The 19,302-nt window shown below is 44.9% G+C and overlaps 1 protein-coding gene across 1 annotated transcript in view; it reads right to left on the bottom strand.

The window, feature by feature from the left end:
• SLC9A2 (solute carrier family 9 member A2) overlaps positions 1–17,474 on the bottom strand; it is a 41,782-nt gene extending 24,308 nt beyond the window's left edge. The window contains exons 1-3 of the mRNA XM_032790284.2: positions 17,202–17,474; positions 8,562–9,025; positions 2,984–3,234 (exon numbers count right to left, since the gene is read on the bottom strand). Coding sequence (XP_032646175.1) covers positions 2,984–3,234; positions 8,562–9,025; positions 17,202–17,466 — 980 coding nt within the window. The 5' untranslated portion in view covers positions 17,467–17,474. The remainder of the gene's footprint in view (positions 1–2,983; positions 3,235–8,561; positions 9,026–17,201) is intronic.
• Between the last annotated feature and the right edge of the window lie 1,828 nt (positions 17,475–19,302).

Genomic DNA, 19,302 nt, shown 5'->3' with positions numbered 1-19,302 from the left:
ATAATCTGAAATTAATATTTGAAACAGCATGTTTTAAATTAAATGTACACAGCCTTCTATCTGCATTGGCACAATGATTCACTGTTCACTCATCTCTGGCACCTGCAGCTATCACGTATGCTTCAGACATGTCAACAACCTTTTCCCCAAAATGTAAGGATCCAAGACTTTTACCTGGATGATAAAGTAAACATCATTGTCAACCTCATTTTCAAAACAGAGAATACTCTGATTTTCTAAATAATACATTATAGTACTGTTTTGATATTTCATAACTTCCATCTGGAAGCCATTAGACAAAAGTGGCTGGGGTTTAAAGTCTTCTACAAATGATGAGATGTCTGGCAGTGCTGTCTTCTCCAAGTATTGCACTGCAGTGTCAGCACTTACTGTGAGCCCAAGTCCTGCTGTGGGACTGAACCCACGGCCTTCTAGTTTTTGCTGTTCAAGATGCCAGAGGAAAACCTGGACCTGTTATTAAAATTTGTATTTCAATGCCACACACCACATGCTTTTTGTGCTTTATTAAATTAAGAGGTAGAATATGCTTTTGCCCTCTGTCCAGTGTAGGAGGCAATGCATAGCTGCACTGCCCCGAGAGGCCCTCCGCCCATATGCTCAAGGGGGGGAGAGGAAGAACAGATGTACAGTGTCTACTTATCCTATCCACAGCTGGAAGGCCCAAGTAGACACCACAGAAGAATAAAGGGAGAAGAAGGGAGCTTACTCCCCACATGGGCCCACAGGTCAGGCTATAAATGATCATTATTAATCTATTCCAGAAATGACCAAGCACAGTATTATGGATATGGCGCGTTATGGGACAGAGTAAAATATCTAATAATAACTAATATGTATAAAGTGTTATAAACATGAAACAAGTTTAGCGTAAAAACACATTCAATGATAAATATATTGTGGTCACGTTGGAATATCAAATAGTAGTAACACTACCTACCACTTCCTCCATCTTTCATACCCACGCAGGGGCCAATCACATGTTGACACTAAGGCTGCCATAGTAATGAATATTTATCCATACAGCTGTACACTTTCCATATTATTCTGCACCCACGTGCTTATTCCATTTACACATTAGGAGACATGCAGTGTAATTAGTTTTACATTAGGCTCACAGTGTCCGTTCAGAATTTTCATGCAAACTACTATGACTATTTTATATAATGCTTCACGTCCCTTTTTGATATGGGAGCCCTTTAAGTACATGATCATATGCTGCCAATGACATTTGACTAAGAACGGAGGAAACTGGAAACCACACAAATGCTATGAATAGCAACCAGTGGAAGAGATGGGTCATTTCAGAACTAGGTCAAATTGGATTTGTATGTTACTTTATTTTGGTGCGTATCTGAGAAAGAAACACATGCATCCTTCAGTTCCTTATGTTCATTAGCATGCCTTCCACTTCTTTCTCTTCTTCTTTTTGGGGGTGGAGAGAATATTTCTATGTTTATAGTACTTAAATAATTCAGGTTGTTTTCCCCATTTAATTGCTTCTTAGCCCTGGAAAAACTTAAATGACCACATCAGTGATAAATAAACAATCCTGTCTTCAATCAGATACTAGAAAAGGTTCTAAAAACAACAAAAACTTCTCCAAATATTAGCGATACTAAGTAGTAACTTTTAAGTTTCATAAACTCTTATAGCTTCTAAAACCTGACTGCTGTATGTTTGTCACTAGAACAATGCAATACTTAAGTGAAAGAAGATTGTTCTTTACACAATATTGCTTGAATCACAATAAACTGTTTTAATTTATTTGATGTCATGATGGTCTTTTCTAAAACTTAGGTCATTACAGGTCATTTTATGCAGTACAGGAAGGGTGACTTAGTTCTTCCTATTGAAGCGCTATGGGGGAGCACTATAATACTTTTATCTGTCAAAAATAACAGAGAAAATATTATTTTTGTATGTAATTACACACACACACACACACACACAAAGGGTTAGATTCACAAAATGACTTAGGAGCCTAACTACCACTATAGGTGCCTAAATTCAAGAAACAGGCCCGCTGGGATTCACAAAGCCCCTGCTCAGCTGCCTCCAAGCCCTACAGGCATTTAAACAAGCTCAGCTCCTAATATTTTTGCACCAAAAGTTCCCTAGGGGCCTATGTTTCTGCATGTGCATTGCAGCCCCATGCCAGGTATCTGAACACATAAGCCACAAAGCAATTCATGAACTCGGGAAAGAAATGCATTCTTATGCAGCCAAATTCAATAATCACACTCAGAGTTCGCATGCCAGATTGGGCTCCTGTAGACAAGTTTATACAAAACAGCAAGGGCAAGGAGGAGGATGACCATCTTTTGCATAACTTATAACAGCAGTTAGGATACAAACCCAGGAAGTGTGAAACCCCTGGTGCAAGTTCCCACTCTGCCTGATGGGGAGAAGGAAACTGAACTGGGCTCTGTCACCACTCAGGTGAATGCCCTAGCTGTGGGGTTATGGGATATTCTGAGCTGGGAAGGGGGTCCCTCCAGTCTCTCTTGCTGAAGCTGTTCCATGGTGAATAAACAAATTGAAAAGTCACAGGGCCAGAGAGAGAGAGAGAGAGAGAACAAGGATGAGAATTGCTAGGAATGGCAAACCACGGTCACTGGGAGCTGCAGGGGGCCGTGCCCATGGATGGTCAATGTCAGCAAAATGTCTTGAGTTGCTCACCACTGATCTAGCCCCAAGAAGCAAAGATCAACAGTTATTATAGGATCACTTTAGAGCAAGATTCTGAAATTCTTAATCCCATCAGTCCTAATCTTACTCCCAGTTTAGCAAATGGGAGCTTTTTCATTTAACATTAATGGAACAACATTGTCTCCATTCAACAGTACTTATTCAAATAACTAAGTACTACTCATTGTGAGGTACAGGCTGCAGAATCTAGCCATCACTGATGTCTGGCTTTGCATTGCCATTTATTACTAAAGTACCTTTTTTATGTACTTACGCCATAATGCCTGAGAGGTGAAACATTTCAGCTGTTATGTATGACAAGTAACTGTAGAGGAAGACAAAAAGTGGCTCAATCACTCGGATTTTATGGGTGAAACGGGTTGTAAATGCTGCCACAAATCCCAAAAAGATTCCAATCAACACTCCACCGATCCCCACCACAATGAATTTAGCAATTCCAGCAAATACATCAATGGTCTCAATTGTGCGCATCTGGCAGAAAGTCTTGAACAAATTGTACAGAACCTATGGAGAAAAGAAAGCACATTATCCCAATTCCTCTCAGTGTCACTGTAGTCCTGCATTCCAATGGAAGACTTTGTATTTTTGTCGTTACTTTGAATTAACTTTAAAAATATGCTAAATAATTAATAATCTACTAATATACTTATAATATGTGTATATATATATAACTATTTTTCATCCATAGATCTCAAAGTACTTTACAAAGGGGATAAATATCAATATTCCTGTTTTGCAGATTGATTTTGCAGACACTGAGGTACAGAAAGGCAAACTGACTCCATCAAAGTCACCCAGCAGGTCATCAGCTACACCAAGAATAAAACTATGTTCTCCAGATTGATGCAAATTCCTGTGTCCCATCTATGCTGCCAATCATTTTCAGACTTCCTAACTTCACACTTTCCCTGTCCGAGGCAAGATTTTTCAGACGCAAAATGCGAATAAAAGAAAAGAAAAGAAAAGAAAAGAACCATTTGTTTGATCACCAGTAAAATCAAGTAATTCCATTAGACATTTGAGGCTGTGGGACAACAGGTCTGAAAACATATCTCCTCAGCCGAACTGTGACAGATGCAAACCCTGAATGGCCACAATGCCTCTTGCTCCTGCCAAGTTCCATTTAGAACAACATGCAGTGTGATGACCTGGGTTATATTTTAAATATAATCAACTGATTAGAGCTGTGCAAAATCATAACCAGAAGCCATGAGTAGGTCTGTAGCAGGGTGGACCTCTGCTCCTGCCCTGAAGGGGTTAAAAACAGCCCTCGGAAGGGGCTGGGGCTGGAGAAAGCAGCCTTTAAGCTGGGCTGATTGGGGAAGTGGCTGCAGCTGGGGCCATGCCCCAAACTGAGCCACAGGGCCTAATAAGAAGGCCAGGGAAGCCAGAAGCAGCCAGTCTCTGTCTGACCGGAGAGGGAGACAGGCCTGGCTGCTTGGGAACTCACCCCGGGGACCTAGAGGAAGGCAGGGCTGGGGAAAGGCCTTAGGAGATGGGAAGCCCTAGGCCAGCAACTCCCCAGGCTGCAGAGCTGGTTCTAGGCCTTCTAGGTACTGGGCTTGCAGAGGGCACCCGGAGGGTGGGTAAAGGCAGCCAGTCCAAACCCCTTGTTGCCTGTGATTATCGGCTGATACACTGCAGTCTGCCCCAGGACACGGAGGCTAAACAGAGACTGCCAGTAGCCACGACTGAGGCAAAGAGGGGATAGTGGGGTGAGGGTTCCTCTGGGAGTGGGGAGACCCAGTTAAAACGGCACCGGGGTCCAGGGAGGGACACGGGGGGCCAGCAGCGGACAGGTGGATCAACGGCCTGCAGAGGGCACTCCGGGCTGGAATTTGAGCTAATTCCCAGAAGTCACCAGCAGGAGGCGCCACAGGGGTGAGTCTGTTCGTTTACACGTGGTGGAGAATGCCGGCACGTGCGGTCCGCCCGATACAAGGGGCAAGGAGAGGACAGCAGGATTATTGCCTGGACGTTGAGGTGGAGAGACAAGAAGGGATGATGGATCCTGTGTATGCAGGGGTTTATTACGCGGAGACCCCAGGTGTGGTCCCTAGTTGGATACAGGGCTCAGTGCCCCGGCGGAAGGGGGATGAGGACCCACAGGGACTGCAGGAGGTGCTATGGGCCCTCCAAGAGCAGGTGAACCAGCTGGTGAAGGAGCAGCGGGTCCTACGGACACTCCTTGGGCGGGAGTTTAGAAGAGACTGTGGGGGGCGTGGGCCGTGGACTGCCAGGGCCAGGAGGCCCACGGCAAGGCTTGCTACATCTGCAGTCGGACAGGCCACATGAGGCAGAACTGTCCCTACGGGTCTGGAGGCAGGAGACCTCACCCCAAATGGGGACAGCAGCAAATCTCTCAAGACATCCGCTGGGTAAGGGGACCCACATGGCTGCGGGCATATTGGGCCTGCAGGCAGAGGGGACACCGAGAGCGGGAGTGCCCTGCCCCAAGGAACAAGACCCAGGGCAACCCGGGGGGGGGTTGGTCCAATGAGGGACGAAGGACAGATGCCGAGGCCTGGCGCAGCATGGAGGCGGGATGCCTGCTGGGGCTGCCAGGTACCCAGGCATGTTAAGAAGCACTGCCCCCTCAGAGGAACTGAGGAGAGGCGAGAGGAGGTGCCTGTGAGGCCAGAAGGGCTAAAACTGCTGGAGGTGGCAACTGGGATGAGGGGATCCCTGCAGGAGGCAGGAACCCAGACCGGCCCGGGGTTTGTCACCAATGATGAGACCCCGCAGGAGGCTGGGACCCAGACTATCGCCCCACCTGTCAAGGAGAGAGAGACCCAGACGGGGTAGGCCCAGCAAGCGACGGGGGCCCAGGGCGGACGTATCCAAGAAACAAAATGGACCCAGGTGGTTGTGGGACCGACCACCAAGGGGACCCAGACCCTGAGGGAAGAGGGCCTGGGGGACTCAAATCTACGGGCCCGGCTTGAGGAAGCAGAGCGGGCCCTCCGTGAGTCTGAAGCGAGTGCGATGGACCTTGCCAAAGAGTATGCAGCCGTTGTCGAGGAGGAGGTCCGCTTGTGGAAGCGATTAGAAGAATCAGAAAAGAAGCGAATGGCACTGGAGGCACATGGGCGGCTGGCCCAGGAGAAGAAGCCCCCCTATCCCAGGGGTGGGGGTTTTGAGGGGGGAGGTATGTAGCAGGGTGGACCTCTGCTCCTGCCCTGAAGGGGTTAAAAACAGCCCTCGGAAGGGGCTGGGGCTAGAGAAAGCAGCCTTTAGGCTGGGCTGATTGGGGAAGTGGCTGCAGCTGGGGCCGTGCCCCAAACTGAGCCACAGGGCCTAATAAGAAGGCCAGGGAAGCCAGAGGCAGCCAGTCTCTGTCTGACCGGAGAGGGAGACAGGCCTGGCTGCTTGGGAACTCACCCCGGGGACCTAGAGGAAGGCAGGGCTGGGGAAAGGCCTTAGGAGATGGGAAGCCCTAGGCCAGCAACTCCCCAGGCTGCAGAGCTGGTTCTAGGCCTCCTAGGTACTGGGCTTGCAGAGGGGCAGCCGGAGGGTGGGTAAAGGCAGCCAGTCCAAACCCCTTGTTGCCTGTGATGGTCGACTGATACACTGCAGTCTGCCCCAGGGCACGGGGGGCTAAACAGAGACTGGCAGTAGCCACGACTGAGGCAAAGAGCTGATAGTGGGGTGAGGGTTTTTGGGAGGGGGGAGACCCAGTTAAAGTGGCACCGGGATCCAGGGAGGGACACGGGGGGCCAGCAGCGGACAGATGGATCACTGACCTGCAGAGGACGCTCCGGGCTGGAATTTGAGCTAATTCCTGAGGACGACCAGCAGGAGGCGCCGTGGGGGTGAGTCCACACGTCTACAAGGTCCAATGCCAAGCTACTGGGCCTTCTAACAATCACTCAGATATCTTTAAACACTCACTGCCTCTGAAGCGGAACTGAATTGATTAGAAACTCCATTGACTGCAGATATTCTGACTCTGGAACATTTCTGGATAAAAATAGAAGCCCGAACAACGTCTAAAACAGACCAATAAGAGACTTCAAAAGAGCTGTAAGGTGAAGGTGTTAGCATGGTCAGCTCATCAGCTGAACGAGGCCTCATTCGGTAGATCAATAAATTGTGTCCTCTGTATCTGACCCCAGGAGGCTCAAAGTCTCTGGGATAAATGATTTCTTTAGAAGCAGGTAGACAACCACGAAGACTGTAACAAAGATCTGCAGCCTGGTTACAGCACCACCACTGCAGTGTATGTACAGAATGGTGGGTGGGAGTGAGGGTCATTTTGATCATGGCACACGTATTTCAGGCCTCAAAAACAGTGGGCTTTTTAGCAAAGTGTGCTCGTTTGTGTTTAGGTTAGCTGCTGTTCGACTGAAAAGTGATTGTTTTTGTTGAAAACAATTACACAATGAGAAGGCTCCATATAAATACGAAGAACAGCCATTCCCCAAATATTGATGCAAACAGAAACTCCTTTGCATGAATGATTGTTAAGACAGGCACAGACATGTCTGAACCAGTCATTTGGAATTGGAATTAATATTTGCCTGTGCTGTTTTTGCAGTACTGTGTTTGGCCAGCCCTAATACCATCATAGACATGATAGAGAGATTAAACTACAAACTAACAAGAAAAGTCAGGCTTTAAGATAAGCGTTAAAGATTCAGTGGCTTGGAAGGAGACAACATCAGGTAGATTGGGAAGCGTAAGTGGAAAAACAATATCCCAACGATGGAGGATCATGGGAAGGGAAAGAAAAATGGCCAATACTGAAGGATCAGATAGAGTGGATGGGGGATATGATGTCAGTGAGATAGACTGGAGAAAATCCTTTAAAAGTTTAAAAATCAGGAAGATAACTCATTGTTGAATTAGGAGATGAATAGGAAGCCAGTGATGGAGAAAAGAGAGACAGATGGTTCCAATTCGTGGAGCTGTCTGGTCCTTATGACGTGGAAAACTGGAGTTACATTGATCATAAAACAGGACATTACAGGACTGATGACAGGAGATTATTTATACATGGGTAAGGATTTCAGGAGAGATAAGGCCAGGTAAGAATAAATGCCAGTAATAGTCGAGATATAGTGACAGAGGATTTACATATGAGGAGGTGGATGGCTCAGGGAAAGGGTAATGGGCTCTGCAGAGCCCTTCATCTGTAGGTCAGAATAAGAAATTCAGCTCAGCTGGTTAATCATTAGACATCTGACGGCTGCTTGGTGTCCTATAGGAAATAAGTTGGTGATCTCAGTGCAGCTCCAACTGGAAAGGTGCCCACATCAAATTAGCACTAATTGGAAACTAGGCTTGTAGTCTCCATGTGATTTGAACTATTTCTGGGTGTATCCATGGGAATCCATGCTGAACACCTCTTCTCTCCTCCTCTCCCCCACAGACATTTCTGCATCTGGGGAAAAGCTCTAAATTTTTATTAAAAATCTGACAGAATTCAATGATAAATACCTGAAAACTTCAGATACACCTCTACCTCGATATAACACGACCTGATATAACACAAATTCGGATATAACGCGGTAAAGCAGCACTCCGGGAGGGGCGGGGCTGCGCACTCCAGTGGATCAAAGCAAGTTCGATATAACGCAGTTTCACCTATAACGCGGTAAGATTTTTTGGCTCCCGTGGACAGCGTTATATCGGGGTAGAGGTGTGTTAAAATCTGTGAAATATTTATATGCCTCCATTAAATATTAGCATGTAGGTCTAGTGTAAAGAAATAATTTGATAAACTGGCTTTGGCTCTCAGTAGATAGTGAGAACTAGATAGAAAGACATATGGCATGATGGTGCCATGCAATCAAGTAGCAGCAATGATAATTGTTTATATAGTAACTTACCACTGTTATGGCATCATTCAACAGAGACTCTCCAAACACTAGGATGTAAAGCTGTTCATTGACATGAATATTTTCAAAAACAGCCAGCACTGCCACAGGATCCACAGCTGAAATTAAGCTGCCAAAGAGCAGGCTCTGCAGCAAAGTGATATCGGTCAAGCCAAATATTTCTATCTGGCAAATTCCAAAGAGGGAAAGCCCAATGCCAATAGAATTCCAGAGCGTGCCCACTACCGCATACCAGAATATAGTACCAAAGTTCTCAAAGAACAGACGAGTTGGCATGAAATACCCCGCATCGAGTACAATCGGTGGAAGGAGATACAAGAAAAAAACATCGCTCTTCATTACAGGTGGGGACTTTTCCTCGGCTCCAAAAATAATTCCACCCAGTAGTAATCCAACCAGAATAAGGAGGCAGCTCTCAGGCACGATGGAAGGCAACTTGTAATAGAGATGAAAGCCTTCAAGGCGAGTTCAAAACACAAGAAAATAAAATAGTTACTTCTCCAGAATCTACAAGCAAATCATGTTTTATTCTTTATACTAAAGAAATAATAATCATATGATAACTTTATTTTCACTTCAAAGAAACGTTCAGAGAAGCAGAAAACAAACACACATAATCTCATTGTGCAGCAAGAGGTGGGGATAGAATACAGGTCCTGTTTGGCAGATATATAGATTTGATAGTCATCTCCCAACCTGCCAATTCACCAGGCAAATCCAGACCATGCAGTAAATACACATGTAAATGAGCGGTAAGAGATCTGACTTGACATTTGTGCACAAGTTTACCCTGGCTGTGCACACGGTTGTGGCAATTGTGCACTCTAATTAGGCAAGAAGCCACTTAACATTTTGCAAACACAATTCTTAAAATCTGGGCTTTAGTGCCTCATTATTTCACAACTCTACTGAACACCCAGTGTGCTGTCTGCTGTACAAATACAAAGAAAAATTCTTGGAAGAGATTTTCAGTGGTGACCTAAAGGTTCCATAACCTATAGGCCAGGACCGGATTAAAGTAGGGGTTTTAGAGCCTGCAGCCCAGGGCCCCAACTCAAGGGGGGCCCCACAAAAATAAATCACAGGCAGCAAGCTCCAGGCCACTAAAAGGGGCGCTCAGGCAGGCTGCCTGTATGCTGTGACCCCACGCCACTCCCAGAACCAGCTAATGGGAGCTACAGGGGTGGTGTTTGCAGGCACAGGCCACGCATGGAGACCTGCTACCCCGCTACCCCCAGGAGCCATAGAGATGTGCTAGCAGCCAGCCGCTTCTGGGAATGGCATGGGGTATGACAGGCAGGCAGTCAGCCTGAGCCCTGCTGCGCCACCGGCTGGGAGCCGCCTGTGGTAAGCGCCTCCAGGCTGGAGCCTGCACCTTGCACCCCCTCCTCCACCCTAACCTCCTGCCCCAGATCAGAATCCCCCTCCTGCACCTAAACTCCCTCCCAGACCCCACACACCCTCCTGCATCCCAATCCCCTGCCCCAGGTCAGAATCCCCTTCTGCATCCAAACTCCACATCTCCTTCTGCACCCCAACCTCCTGCCCCAGATCAGAATCCCTGCCTGCACTCAAACTGCCTCCCAGACCCCGCACCTCCTCCTGCACCTCAATCCTCTGCCGCAGCCCCCTCCTTCATCAAACTTTCTCCCAGAAAAAGACTTGTACACAGGGGCTCTACAAAATCTAATAGCCCCAAGCCCAGAGGAGAGTTAATCCGCCCTGTCTGAGGCATCCACACAGTTTGGTTTTGCTTTTAGGATTTGACATGAATGTACCTCCTACTCACCAAAGATACATTTCAGGTTCGGCAGATGCCAATCTTTTCCATACCACCCTTAGCTATATTTAACCCTTGTAATTATTCATGAATGGAAAATAGGGCTTGTTGAAAATCAAGAGCAAACAAAGCTCGCCCACAAGATCTACAATTCTTGGCTAACTGAAAAGCATTGTAATGGTTTTAAATGGGCGGTACCATTCATAAATATGGTAAACTTTGACTGTGGTAGTAAACATTATCTGACTCCCCACACTTAGAAGATATGGTAATATAAATTGATTTAGGTCCTAACTGAAAGCCACTGAAGTCAATGGCAGAGCTGCTATTCTCTTCAATGGGCTCTAGATCACGGTTTAATGAGCCTCTGACACATCATGTTACATTTTGTGAATTCATTCCATAGACGCCAACTTTGTCAGTTCCCAGGGGGGTGCTCAACCCCTACTGTGTTCCAGGCCCTGCCCCCACTCCACCCCTTCCACCAAGTCCCCGCCCCCACCCCACCTCTTCCAACCCCCACTCCACACCAGGCCCCACACCCACTCCACCCCTTCCCCCAAGCCTCCACTCCTTCCCTGCTTCTTCCTGTCCTCGCTCTGTCCCAGCCCCACTTCTTTCTGCCCCACTCCTCCCCCACTCCCCCAGTGCCTCCTGCTGAACAGCTGATCATGGTGGGTGGGAAGTGATGGGGAGGGAGCTGATCCATGGGGCTGCTGGTGGGTGCTGATCACCCACTATTTATTTCCTATGGGTGCTCCAGCCCCAGAGCACCCATGGAGTCAGTGCTTATGACTCATTCTATGTAGAAAATAGTTTATTTTCCCCTTGCAAGTGTGTTTCTTCTGCTTCATTTTTCCTCTGAATATCAAGAATGTCAAATCTGATCAGACTTGGCTTCTCTGGAGGATCTGTTGGGGACAGAGGGATCTTTAGGTAGCGCCTCTCATTCTTAATGCAAGGGATGGAGAAATTGAACCTTTAACAAATATATCAATAAAGTGTTCTTCAGTCACTGAAGTTTAATGGCTGTTAACATACACACAATTTTTTAAACACCCTGACTTTAAATTCCTTCCCATCTCAGAGCTATCTACACACAGAAATTGTACCAATTTCACTATATTAGTACAGTTAAACCAGTACAATCCCCCTACTGTGGGTATAGTTACACTGGGATAAAGGGCTAGATTTCTATAGCTATTCCCGTACAGGAAGGGGAATAAGCTAAGCCAGTATAAGGACTCATCTACACTTGTCTAATGACTTCAGTGAAGACACTACCTATGCAAATAGGGGGGTTCTCCCATCAGTGTAGGGAATCCATCTCTCCAAGAGGTGGCAGCTAGGTCAACAGGGGAATTCTCCTGTCAACCTAGCACTGTCTACACCAGATGTTAGGTTGGTTTAACTGCATCACTCGAGATATGGAATTTTCATACCCCTGAGCAACAGTTATACCAACCTAATTTCCTTCTGTACACCAGGCTTTAGATGCCTTTATAGAGACATAATCGCATCGCTACTCCAGATGGTACTGATTTAACTATTTCAGTATCACTCACACCCACAAACAAAGCAGTTAATTTGGTGCAAAAACTTTGTGCACACCAGGCCTCAGTTTCCCAACTTTTGATCTTGTGACATATTTCACTAGTTTTCTGGTCCTCAGAGAGTCTTCCAGGGTAGACAAAGGGTGTGAGTAGATGAATAGTGAATGTGTGGTGAGCTGGGGTGTAAATCTAAGTCACGCGAGCACACTACAAACTAACTATCTGTATGGATCTTGGTACCATGCACTATAAGTTCCCTAGTGCCCTTTGATCTACTCCCATTTCAAACAACTCTAATTGCATCTAGACAAGCCCCATGTCTGAATTTCTCGTGTAAAAAAAAAAACAGAAAAAAACTGCAAACAAAAACCTTACAGGCCTTTTTTATTATACACCATAAAGATATTTTTAAACTAAAAGGGCACAAGCGTAATTATTTTTTTCTGTTACAAGGTATCCATACAGCAAGTTGGCCCTCCAAAATATGTCTAGCTCACGTAAGCTCAGATTTTTTTTTTTTAATTTCAAGAATAAGAATCTGAGTGAATGTGGAAGAAGCTGTCAAACCCACTCAGTAGAACCTGCAGTAAGACACCTCCAGTTTGCTGCTTGGTCACAACAGGTGAGGGCTTTAAGAGACATGAGAACGAGCCACTGGGGACCATAGGTGGTGCTTTGCACCTTCCAATCAGTTCCATGTTGAATTGTCATGCTTCGTACTGGTTTCTGCCATGACAGAAGAACAAACTTTCCAGTGAAGAGAGTGAAATCTCATCTGACCCCTAGAGTCAAGTTTCACAAGTTTCTGGAGCTGCTCCTGCCAGAAGGATTTCAATTTTTCCTGCTAGTTATAGCCCTGTGTACTTGTCGTGATCAACTGAATCAAAAATTTTCTTTCTAACACCTGGATTCTGCACAGGTAATATAAAATCACAACTATGCCTTTATTGCAGCAGGGTGGAGAGCCGGCAACTTCTAGCTTTCATGAATAACCTTTCATTGTGCATCTGTATTTTCACAGGATGGCACAGTAAGTGGAAATATACTGTACTGTGTATACAAAGACATTGGGCTAGGTTTACTGAAACTAGCAGAAGACAATAGAAACTGCACCTCAGTATGTCAACACTGAAAAGAAAGACTTTAATTAATGAAAATTCCAAGTCTTAGTGATAGAGCTATTACTGCTACTTAAAATACTGAAAACTGGTTAAAGGAGATTTGGGTAACATTTACAAAAGTGCCCCAAGTGACTTAGGAGCCTCAGAGCCATTTCCAAAAGTGACAGTCTAGATCCAAAAAGGGACTGAGGTGACTAACTGCCACTTCAGATGCCCAAGTCCAAACTTTAGATCTTCAAAACCTCTGCTCAGCTAATTAACCCTGGAGATGCCTAAATTTCTGCTGGTGCCAATGTGTAAAGCCATCGAAGTCCTGCCACTGCAAATCTGCTCAGCACTAAACTCTGGCAGATTCTCAAACTAAGCATTCCCCTGTCTCTCCTGCCTGTGGGGCCCAATCCAGTAGGCATTCTCGGAGCACATCTATACCACACAAAAGACATCCAAAAGGAGGTTCCCCTCGTGGTCAGAATACTCAGGCAGATGTGAGAGTTTACATCTTCACCCTGTCTAATTTGAAGCAGAGATCTGAAGCCAGATCTCCCCTAGAAATGCCTTAATCACTGAGTTATAGAGCTATTTGGGATGGTGCTCTCTCAATTTCTCCTCTGGAAGCTGTTCCACTGGGTATAAATAATTAAGTATTCTTTGGGCCATAGAAAGTGAGAATGACTTCATAGGCCCACTTTCTATAAAGTATTTAAATATTCACTGGAGCAGGGACTGGGACCTGCTCTCCCAGGTGAATGCACTGACCACTAGGCCACAGAGTCATTCCCACACTTTCTCTGGCCCACTTTTGGAAATTTTACCCCTTAGGCCCAACCCTGTAGTTATTATTAATACAAAGTAAAGCTGGTGAGACATGAAAAAGCTAATTTTAGAAAAAAATGAAAGGTTGAAGTTGTTTTAATTGCAGAAAGTTCAAAGTGTACGCATTTTTTTGGTTTTTTTGGTTTTGTTTGTTTGTTTTAATTTGTCATGAATTTTCTTCAGGAATGTTTCAAAACATTTATCAGAAAAAGTATCAAATGCCTTATTGAAATAGACTCTCTAAAATTAAAACTTTTGAAAACCATTTCAATAATATTTTTGATTTATAAAATCTGATTTTTTAAATGCATGGAATTGCTCATAAAAACTGAAACATTTTGATAATATCAATAGTTTAAAAGAATATTTTGAAAAAAGCCATTGTTTTCATTCTGCGATGGAACAAAACAAAACCTTTTGTGAAACAGCATTGTGTCAAAATGCCCATTTTTCACTCAAAAAACTCAGGTTTTAGATTCTGTGTTCTCTTACTTTTTCAGATCTGCAGTGATCAGAAGACACCCAGGCCCTCTGAAACCTTCCAGATGAAAACACTGATGAGATTGACAAGTTCTCTGCGTAGCATTTTGGCTACAACAAAACTGCATATTTTGACAACACTACACCTAGTCAAAAATATTCTGACCAGCTCTAATAATAACAGCACATTTAAATATACTTGGCCTTCAGGTTCATGAAGTTCTGTTCATATGCAATGAGAGGTTATGAAATTTGATCATATCCTATGAGCCTGAGTAATTTTTGAAAGGGTCTTATTGTTTAGTGCATTTTTTTAATAAAGCAATGTTTTGTATTACTGATAATGCTTTAGATTATTACATCTGAAAGTGTTTTTAAAATCTACTTTACTTCTCACAGTTTATGCAGTTTGTTTACTTTTTGCATTGCATTCATCTTAAAAAATAAAACTAGACTTATCTTTTTCACCTTCTGGAGCCTTAAGCATTAACAAAGTGCTGCAATATTTGGATTGCAAACAGTCCACCAGAATATTTATGTTTTTAAAATGGCATCATTGGAATTATAAAAATAATCACAGAAATACTTTCATTGGTCTTAGCTTCTGCAAGAATTTTTATTATAAAATCTAAATTTTGGCCTAAATCAATGTTACAATACTCTTTTAAATGAGGAGAGATGGATACAAAACAAATGGCATATGTCTATATCAGGCGATTAGTTGTAATACATTGGTGCTCTGTATATCAGAATTAAATATATATATCCCAGACCTGCAAACCTTTATGTACATGCTTGAAGTTAACCACATAAGCAGTCCCATTGGACAGACCCTCAAGTGATGTAAATTGCAGTAGCTCTGTTCAAGTCAAGGAGACTATGCTTAAAGTTAAGCACATGCCTTAAGTGTTTGCAGGAGCAGAGCTATATGGCTACTAAGCAGAATGAATATGTAAAAGACTAAAGTTTTACAAGTAAATGAGCTAATTTGGCTCAAGAAGTAGTTATCCACATGAATGTATTCATAGTTTTCAGTGAAATGTGTGATCCCAAAAAAGGCATTTGAAGTCAAACAAACATGGTAATGGTATGTTTTCCCATTTATTCCTCAAAGCAGGTTCTTCAAGACTAAGATTCTCAAGGTCTGCTTAGAAAGAAACTTAGTTGAAAAGAATTTCATCATTTATACATGGTCTTACTGATTTTTACACAGTTCCTAAAAAATCCTTTGTTTTCCAGATCACTCTGTTACTAGTTTAAATTCATATTTTATTGTAACAAGAAATAAAACAGTTAATTCAAAAATATTTCCCTAATAAAGAGAACACAACACTGTGGAACTATGCAATACAAACTTTTTTCCCACATCAGAGAATGAATGACCTTTCTAATCACTCAGTGTTTCTCATCTTTCAGAAACTATTCTCAGGACATAGCTGGGTGGTAAAAAAAAAAAATGACTAAGGAGAGCCTTAATCCACACTGATTAACATTTTTGTTTCCTTTCCATCAGTCCCTTGCCATAAATTTTCTTTAGATGAAATTCTTTATTATACATAAATTATATAATTGCCTACCATTATGTACTGTAATATTTTATGGAAAGGAATACAGTGTTCATTGACTGTTCTAGTAAATACGTATCTAGAGACTCTAGGGAATGTGTTTCATGTCTACACAGAAGGATGAATGAAACTATAAGATTTTAGGTCTACATTTTAAATATTTTGCAACCAATTATTTTAAGCTTTATGTTTTGTTTAGGCCTAATATGAGGGACATTTTCTAATGGTAATTTAATGTAATGTTCTAATTCATACTGATTCTCTTGAAGAAGCAAAAAAATTTTGTCTGCCAAATCATGCCAAAGGCTTCAAATTGCATCACTAAGCAATAGAAGAAAATCACTCTAATGGTCAGTAACTCTAATGGTCAGTAACTCTAAAAGTCAGCTACCACTCTGTACCTGACCTAGCAGTCTTCATTTTCAAAGGAAATCTTCCCAACACCTTCAAATGATGGGGCTTAATTCATAACTTGGCTAGAGACTACAAGTCAAGGACTGAAAGAGATGCTGGATTTATGGTTAACTGCCTTCCCCCACCTTTTCCATTCTCCCCATGAAGGGGTGTAAAAAGGCCATTTCACTTGGAAAAGTTCCTTAAATATGCTAAACAATCTGTTTCACCTTGTATTTAACTGTGATACTCTGAGCCCTTTCCCATACCAGAAGAAGAGCTACAAAGCTTGTCTCTCTCACCAACAGAAGCTGGTTCAATAAAAGATATTACCTCACCCACCTTATCTTTCATCTGAGGAGTTTTCACTGAACTCATCACACTGAAAGGTAATTCCCAGTGACTTGCGTCTATTTTAGTAAATCAGTGTTATGCACTGCTTGTCTTAAAAAAAAAAGCCAAGCAGGGTCATAGTGAAAGCCACTGTTAAGTTAAAATCTAGAATCTAGGTGGGTGTTTGCCCAATGAACAATTAGGGAGTGTACATATATAAATGAAGACATAACTTGGGGACTTTCTCCGTTTTTCAGGGATTTCTTAACAGCAGTAGAAGTAGCCTTATGTATCCGCATTCTCACTAGCCCTCGGTGTATAAATAGACAGGGAGGGCCACATTATCTACCCATATATTTGCCCTGTTTTTAAGAGCAAAGCATGCATTGCAAGGCTCTCCCTTTGCCACACTTGTAAAGCTCCTGCAGACAGCTTTCCCCCGCCGGTGAAGTGCGCTGGGCACTGCCCGCACCCGCTCGCCGACTGGGCTCCCACCCAAGCTCCCTTTGGCTCCCACAGCTCTGCTGGACCCAGGGGCAGTCGTCCAGCCTCAACCTCCCCATCGGTGCCAGCCCCGGGCCGGGGGCACTCACCGATCTTGGCCAGGGAAGCCAGCAGGATCCAGAGCGTGATCTCGAAGGGGATCTGCACGTGCGGATAGTCCAGGGTGAAGACATGGAGCCGGGTCTCCTCTAAGGGGGTCCCGCTCGGCGGCTGCAGAGTCCCTGAGCTGCCGGGCTCGGCGCTGGCGGTGCTCATCGCGGCTTCGGAGAAGGCAGAGACCGCCCCGAGCTCCAGGAGCCAGGCTAGGAGGAGGACGAGGGGCCCGGCAAGGAGCCGGGGGCAGCGGCAGCCCATGGCGCGGCTTGTCGGGGTCCCCCCTGCTACGCCCAGCATGATCCCCCTCTGCCAGGCCGGCACCCGCTGCTGCCCCGATCCCCGGGCTCCGGATGCGCCCCGCCCCGGGGCTACGCAGAGGCGCCCGCTCCCTCTGCCTCTTGCTGCTCACCTGGGCCCCCGCTGGGGCCGCGCACCCCTTCCCGCCCCCCCCTCCGGCCCCAGGACAGGACCCCCACGTCTACCCCCACGTCAACCCCCTATCCCCCCCTCGCACGGGGACACGTCTCCCCCCTATCCCTCCCTCGCGCGGGCAGTGCCTCAGGGCGCCCAGGGAGCCGGCCCGCTCCGCCCCGGCGCGGCAGCGAGCGAGGTGCGGCTGGGCCCAGGAAATAGCCCCGGCTCCTGCTGGGCAGGAAAGCAAGCGCCCAAAAGCTCGGTCTGGGGACAATGGGGAGCCGCCAGACAGCCCGAGCTGTGCTCCCTGTATGGCAGAGACCCAGCCCAGGGCACCCTTCTGCCACCTGCCCCAGGATCCTGCCACTGATTCCTCCTCCTGGGACCACCTCACCTGCACTCTGCCCACTAGGCTTCCTCCCATTTATACCAGCACTCCGAGCGCCTCCCAACCTTCCCTCATCTGCCAGCTATGAGAAACCAGCCAGGGAAATGTGGAACCCCTCCCCCACAAAAAATTACACTGACCAAAGGCCCAGGACAGAATGTATTCAGTCATCCACCCTCCCCCCTGATGTCTCCTGGCCCCCATAATGCTTGAAAGGACAGACGTCTAGCCTCCTAGTAGAACGTCTGCCATTTGATCCTAACCCTGGAAGGTCCCAAGGTAACAGATCTTAAGACAGTGACATACATGTACTATGCATGAAAAACAAGCTACCCGCGGCTATTTTAGAGGTGTACATGACTATGTCTGAGTCCTGTACAGTCTGACTCATGGTAACTGGGCTTGATCCTGCAGACATATATGCTTGTGCTTAACTTGCAACATACCTTGACAACTCATGTGCTTAAAGTAAAGCACATACATACGCGCATTTGCAAAGTGGGGACCTAAGACATTTGGCTTTACAGGTGGATAGTTGCAAAAATAGTCCCAGTGTAGTCTTGCAACTCACTGCAATATATTTAAAAGATTTAAAAATACCTATTGCATATACAGAACACAGGTGAAATCTGGTCCTCACTGAAGGCCATGAACTTGAAAGAGATTTGCTATTGACTTCAAAGAAGCCAAGTTTTCCCCCAATAGTATGGAATAAATTTTTTACAGAGACTTATTGGGATAATCAGCATAACTTTCTTCTGGCTTCCCCACTAATGAGCAGTGTAGTATTTCAAAACTCAGACCAACAGAAACTTCATTGTGCACAATCCGGTATTCCCTTTGTCTTAATAATAGTTTAATGCAAATACCACCAAAGACAGCAGTAACTGCTCTTTTCTTCCTAACAGTGATGGGGAAAATTACTTTTGCCATGTTTAAATACTTTGGTTTTCATAGGCTCTGGGGCAGATTGAGTGAAGATCCTAAATAAAAAGCAAAATTGAATCCTTGCAGCTCTCAATGACTTCAACATCTTTCAAAGTTTGGCCATTGTACTTGTTTCTAATAGATTTCAGAGCATATCAGTAGGTACCCAAGTTTGAATTTTTTGGCCATGATGTATCAAAAGCAAGATTTTTTTAGATGAAAGCTATGTATCACCTAGAAAATCAAATGGAAGGAAAAAATATGTCTGAATTTCTAGTCAGTCTACAAACATTCCAACTATATGTTGGATTTGGTACCCTTCTGCAAGAAGACCTTAGTGTTGCTTTTGGTTCTTGTCTTAGGTT

The sequence above is a fragment of the Chelonoidis abingdonii genome, chromosome 1 (genome assembly GCF_003597395.2).
Source record: "Chelonoidis abingdonii isolate Lonesome George chromosome 1, CheloAbing_2.0, whole genome shotgun sequence".
Classification (NCBI taxonomy): domain Eukaryota; kingdom Metazoa; phylum Chordata; order Testudines; family Testudinidae; genus Chelonoidis; species Chelonoidis abingdonii.
The sequence above is the reverse complement of the archived record's forward strand: the minus strand, read 5'-3'. Positions and strand labels throughout refer to the sequence as shown.